The 5479-nt window shown below is 46.0% G+C and overlaps 1 protein-coding gene across 1 annotated transcript in view; it reads right to left on the bottom strand.

The window, feature by feature from the left end:
* Window positions 1-287: 287 nt before the first annotated feature.
* Window positions 288-5479, bottom strand: part of clstn2a (calsyntenin 2a) — a 132201-nt gene continuing 127009 nt past the window's right edge. Inside the window, exons 13-16 of the mRNA XM_076293209.1 lie at window positions 4351-4496; window positions 3816-3939; window positions 1247-1434; window positions 288-482 (exon numbers count right to left, since the gene is read on the bottom strand). Coding sequence (XP_076149324.1) covers window positions 288-482; window positions 1247-1434; window positions 3816-3939; window positions 4351-4496 — 653 coding nt within the window. The remainder of the gene's footprint in view (window positions 483-1246; window positions 1435-3815; window positions 3940-4350; window positions 4497-5479) is intronic.

Below are 5479 nucleotides of genomic sequence, written 5' to 3'. Positions count from 1 at the left end.
GGTTCACTAACTCCGCTGTGTGTGTGTGTGGTGTGTGTGTGTGTGTGTGTGTGTGTGTGTGTGTGTGTTCACGCGCGCCTTTGTTTTTCCTGTGTGTTGTTTGTTAATGTATTTATATTTGTGTGTGTGTGTGTGTGTGTGTGTGTGTGTGTGTGTGTGTGTGTGTGTGTGTGTGCACCTTTGTGTGTTTTTCCTGTGTGTTGTTTGTTAATGTATTTATATTTATGTGTGTGTGTGTGTGTGTGTGTGTGAGTGAGTGAACAAAAGTAAAACAAGTGTGTGACTGATTAATATGGTAACGTAGTGTGGTCCCACTCCAGCTTGGCCTTGTGTGCTTCTGCCTCCTCCTCGTCACTCTCCTCTGACTCCCCGCTGGACGCCTCTTCTGCCAGCTCATCTTCCTCCTCTTCGTCTTCCTCATCGTCCTCCTCTTCATCCTCCTCCTCTCTCGCCTCCTCTGCTCCCTCAGCAGCTTGGATGTTCTATAGGACACACACACACACACACACACACACACACACACACACACACACACACACACACACACACACACCCTTTCAGCATGACTTAACATTCATCTCCTCAAAAAAGCTCAGGGCACTGCCAACACTTCAGAGTTCACAGTTCTCCTATCTCATAGGGACTGTTAGCAGGATAACATCCGTGACTTTTGACCTCCACTTGCTCTGATCAATTCAGACAATTCATACCAGCTTTTTGTGATGGACTGAATCCTACCAATGAAAGTGGATCAGTAGACTGAGCTAGCGAGAGACATTCTGATCTATTGACATATTGACGTATTGATCCAGACAAAGGTAATGAGCTGCTGAGTTGGCCTTCCCATCAGGCTTAGCTTTCACTGAGGGGAGGGGAGGAGGGATATGTATCTTTTGTTGACAAAACAAAAATGTCTTAGATCAAACAGCAATGATGTAATTCTGAGGGAACGTGGCTGTTTACTAATATTAATTTGCCCTTTGTACATCTTCATCTCTTGTTTCAATATCAAGGTCAAACAATGCAAGCTCTTGCAATATGAGACCTGAGACAGCAACACACATGCAATTCACAAAGAATGCGGTGCAACACTGACGTTTCATCCTGTCCTCAGAATAACATCAGGGATACATTTTTAAGGGGTATATCTGCTTCCCCCCTATTTAAAAAAAATCCACCATGTTGGCCTCTCATTCTGTGGTCCAGATGGAGGGCGTGGTGGAGGTGGAGTGGGGTGTGTTCTCACCTCCATGGGGTTGACGGTGATTGTGAGGGTGGAGTCGTCCCAGTCCATCTCGGCCTCCTTGCCTCCCTCCTCGTCCGCCTTGGTGCCGTCCTGGTGGGTGGTGTGGATGCGGTAGATGCCCAGCACCACAATGACCACAAGGGCGGCTATACACATCACAATCACCACAGTGGCAGCAGGAGGGGTGCCTGTACGAGTAGACAGATGAAAGGAAGAGAGAGAGACAGAGAGAGAGAGAGAGAGAGAGAGAGAGAGAGAGAGAGAGAGAGAACAAACTGATGGAGACCTTTTTATCGCTACAAGCTTTAATTTGTGTCGGGACCCACAAACCTGAACGGTACATATGACGTGACACAAGCTGGAACCTGTATCCCTGAGTGCCATTGGTAATTGACTTTTACTGCCAGTGGTTGTGTCGCGAGGCATGACTGAAACCCTGGATTACAACCTAATCAGCCCTCCAGCGTATAAGCAAGAAACATCACGCTCTCCCACACGGTTTGTGCGTACGCTCAGCCCTTGCATTTTAATGTCAGCAGAAAAATCTCGGAGCAGGCAAGTGGGTCATTGACAACTGGGAGTCTGTCACACTAGAGCTGCCCAGTGATAGGGAGCGGAGAGGTTTTATATAATGCATATACCGGCTCTGACAAGGTCAGCCTAGAATCCTGCAGGGAATGGCCTGTGTTCTCTACAATTCATTTATACACATGCCTGCCAGGGTCCTAAAAGCATGTGAACGGCAAGGAAGGTGTGTCTATGCGTGTGTGTGTGTACACATTAATGTGTGTGTTTTGTGGAAAGTGTTCTTCTCCCCACCCTTCCTCCATTGCCTATCTTTGCATGCTTTTTTTTTTCTCTCACCTCACCCCCTCCTCCCTCTGTGTCTTTCTCTCTCTCTCACGCACCCACCCGGCACACGCGCACACACACGCGCGCACACACGCACACACACGCACACACACACACGCCCACACACGCACACACGCACACACACGCACACGCGCGCACACACACACACACACACACACACACACACGCACACACAGACAGAGAGAGCAAGAGAGGGGGAGAGAGAGATACAGATTCTCTGCCCTCAGTGCAGTGGGTTGTATGTCCTGTGTGTCCTTGGGGAGCTAACTGGTGTCCCTTGTGTGTGAATGTGTGTGTATGTGATCTGGAAGGCTTAGACTAATCTCTGCTCCTCCACACCCACAATACGCTCTCACTCACCCACAAGAGCCCAGTGCTTTCTCAGCCCACAATGTAGGTGTGTGTGTGTGTGTGTGTTAGTGTGTGTTAGTGTGTGTGTGTGTGTGTTAGTGTGTGTTAGTGTGCGCGCGTGTGTGTGTGTGTGTGTGCGCGCGTGTGTGTGTGTGTGTTTGTGTGTGTGTGTTCATGTGTGTGTACCTGCACACAGTGAATGTACATCCATCTCCTTTTGTGTGCATTTGAAAAAAAAGTGTGTATACCCTGTCACAGTGTGTGTGTGTGTGTGTGTGTGTGTGTGTGTGTGAGAGAGAGGCAGCTGAAAGCTAGTGGAATGTTTTCTGTGTGGGAGGGTTAAGCCTGCCTGTCTGGTATAGAATGCTATTCCCTCGGGTCTGAGATGTGACTCTGCTAATCTTTTAATGGTCTTTGACTTTAGTTGTGCTCACACGATAAAACACTCAATTGCACCCTGCTTCTTTAAACCACAGTTACCGAATCCCCAAAGAATTATTGACATTCCATTAACATTCTCTATGTAAGTATTTTTAGCATTTTGTAAACATCTTCCAAACCGATACTTGGGTCGATAATAATGTCAAATCAATGGCGCTAACTAGGGGCCCTAATTGGAGCAACCTGATGTACCTTTTAACATGTGACTTAATAATAGTGCAGCAATGGCCCCATCAAAGGCAGGAGTCAAGAGGAATTGTTCTTTGCTGATGAAATTCAAGAATAGTGTGAAGCCTTTGTGGGAAGGGTGAAAACAGCAACTTCATTTGCAGTTTGTGAATTGCTGAATTCTAGTCCATTTTGAGCCTTTTTAGAGATCATTTTGAGCATTTTTAGAATTTCTTTGCCTCAGGCCCAATCCGTACATGATAGGATATATTATATTTAAAATGGTTTATTGTCATTGAGAAACTATAAAAGCCGGTTTAAACCACCAAAGTGTAATCACTGCCACTCATTTGCCTTTGTGTGCTTCCCAAGCAGGTGACCAGCAAGCCAGGACAGAAAAGGGTGTGTGACAGTGAAGAGTAAATGACATGGAAGGAAAATGATGGGCCCATCTGTCTGCAATTATTGGGGTGAAATATCCAATAGCATTTTACAATGAGCAACTTACTGGAAATATATATTTGTATTGTTGTTGTTTCGGGCCTTGTACATCATGTAGACATTGAATAACTAATATCAGCTATCTACTGTATGTGATGATGGTGATTCTTGCTAGACTCTAGTTCTATTCTATATAAAATAGCTTCATATGATGCCATTCTTTGTTTGTGCATAAGAACTCTTTTCAATCAGAGCCCACAGAGATAGAATTATCATAAATTCTGTTGTCTCTCACCTGAGATGTGATTGGAGCTGACAGTATGAACCATGACAGGATGATGCACAGGTCTCATGTACTGTGGTTGGGCAGCCATGTGATTGACATGCTCGACGACCACTGAGCTGTGCACCACACCAACCTGTGGGGCGGGACAAGCCACACTTCAGTCAGAAGAACATGTTCACTTTTAATCAACATCAGAATCAACGGCATGTTAACTGTAATGAATAGATGAGTGCAGGACTGAGACAGGGAGAGAGCAGGAGAGGAGGAGGCTCTTCAACAGAGCTGACTAGGGATGCAACATTTCAGTGAAAACTGACAATAAAACCACATCGTATCACATCATATCGATTTCAGAGACAAAAGGAGAAAGAGAGACAGACAGACGGACCGACAGACTATAAAAGAGATTAGAACATGAATTACGAGGTGAGAGAAGAGACAGTGCAAGTGTAAAAGGAAGAGCAAAGGTCTGGAGGGAGGGAGGGAGGGAGGAGCAGGCAGATGGTGAGAAAAGAGGAAATGGAGGTGATGATGGCTCACTGACCTCCAGGTTGAACTCGTTGCTGGTGTAACGTCCGTTGAGCTCCGAGCAGCTGAGCCGGAACCTTCTCTCCAGCAGAGCAGTGGGGTGCCAGTTGCGATACCTCACCTGCCTGATGGCCTGCTCGTAATGGGACATTGAGTCCACACCTGAACAAGGAGAGCACACAACATCTATCACAAGGAGCAAGGCACACACACATATGTATACAGACATACGTACAGACACACACACGTACACAAATATTTTATGCACACACACACATAGACACAGACACACACAAACACACACAGACACAGGCACACACACACACACACACACACACACACACACACACACACACACACACACACACACGCGCGTTTCTCTCTATTCATTTTCAGTCTCTGCTTCTCTTGCTCTTTCAATTCAGTTGCAATACACTCTACTGGCATGACCACATCATGATTGACATCCTTTTATATTGTAGAGATAAAAATAAATCTACATATACAAAATTATTCCTCGTGCCAGGATTATCATCATGAATGTTTAGTGAAAACGACTCTCTCTCTCTCTCTCTCTCTTTCTCTCTCGCTCTCTCTTTCATTCTAAAAAGCTGTTGACCTGTCTAAGTAATTCTATGTCCTCCCAGGACCAGATGGAAAAGTAGTCTCTCTACCTGAATGGAACTTCAAAAAACGGCAATGAACCGCACAGCTTTGTGATAGTCCCTCTGTTAATAAAAGGCGTTTCAACTACCACCCCTCAGCCTGTGAAATGTACAGTACCATTAGGAAGAGTGGGAGAGCCATCTCAGTGTGAAAGGAACACAAACGCGGCAAAGAGCCCCGTCGACAAAGATTGATGCGAGTCTGGCCATCAGTGTCACCCCCAGAGAATTCGGCAGGGGATGAAAATAGCTCTATTTGTCTGCACCGTGCTAGTGGAAATGTGTTGGTGGTGGAGCAGCAGCTCAACACAAGGCCTGCTTGCACCAGCAAACAGCACAGAAGCTAAAGCAAAAGCTCTCCACACTGCATCCTGGAACAGGCTATTTGTGCTCCGCAAATGGCAATGATCATACCACGGAATTCTGTAAACAGAAATGCTGGATTTGCATGCTGAGATAAGCGCTGATTACTGGTTTAAG

The sequence above is a fragment of the Alosa pseudoharengus genome, unplaced genomic scaffold (assembly GCF_046254945.1).
Source record: "Alosa pseudoharengus isolate Yale_2024_CS ecotype anadromous, Long Island Sound unplaced genomic scaffold, YU_APseudo_1.1 YU_APseudo_1.1_scf_2, whole genome shotgun sequence".
NCBI lineage: Eukaryota > Metazoa > Chordata > Actinopteri > Clupeiformes > Clupeidae > Alosa > Alosa pseudoharengus.
Note: the sequence above shows the minus strand (reverse complement) of the source record. Positions and strands in the feature narration are given on the sequence as shown.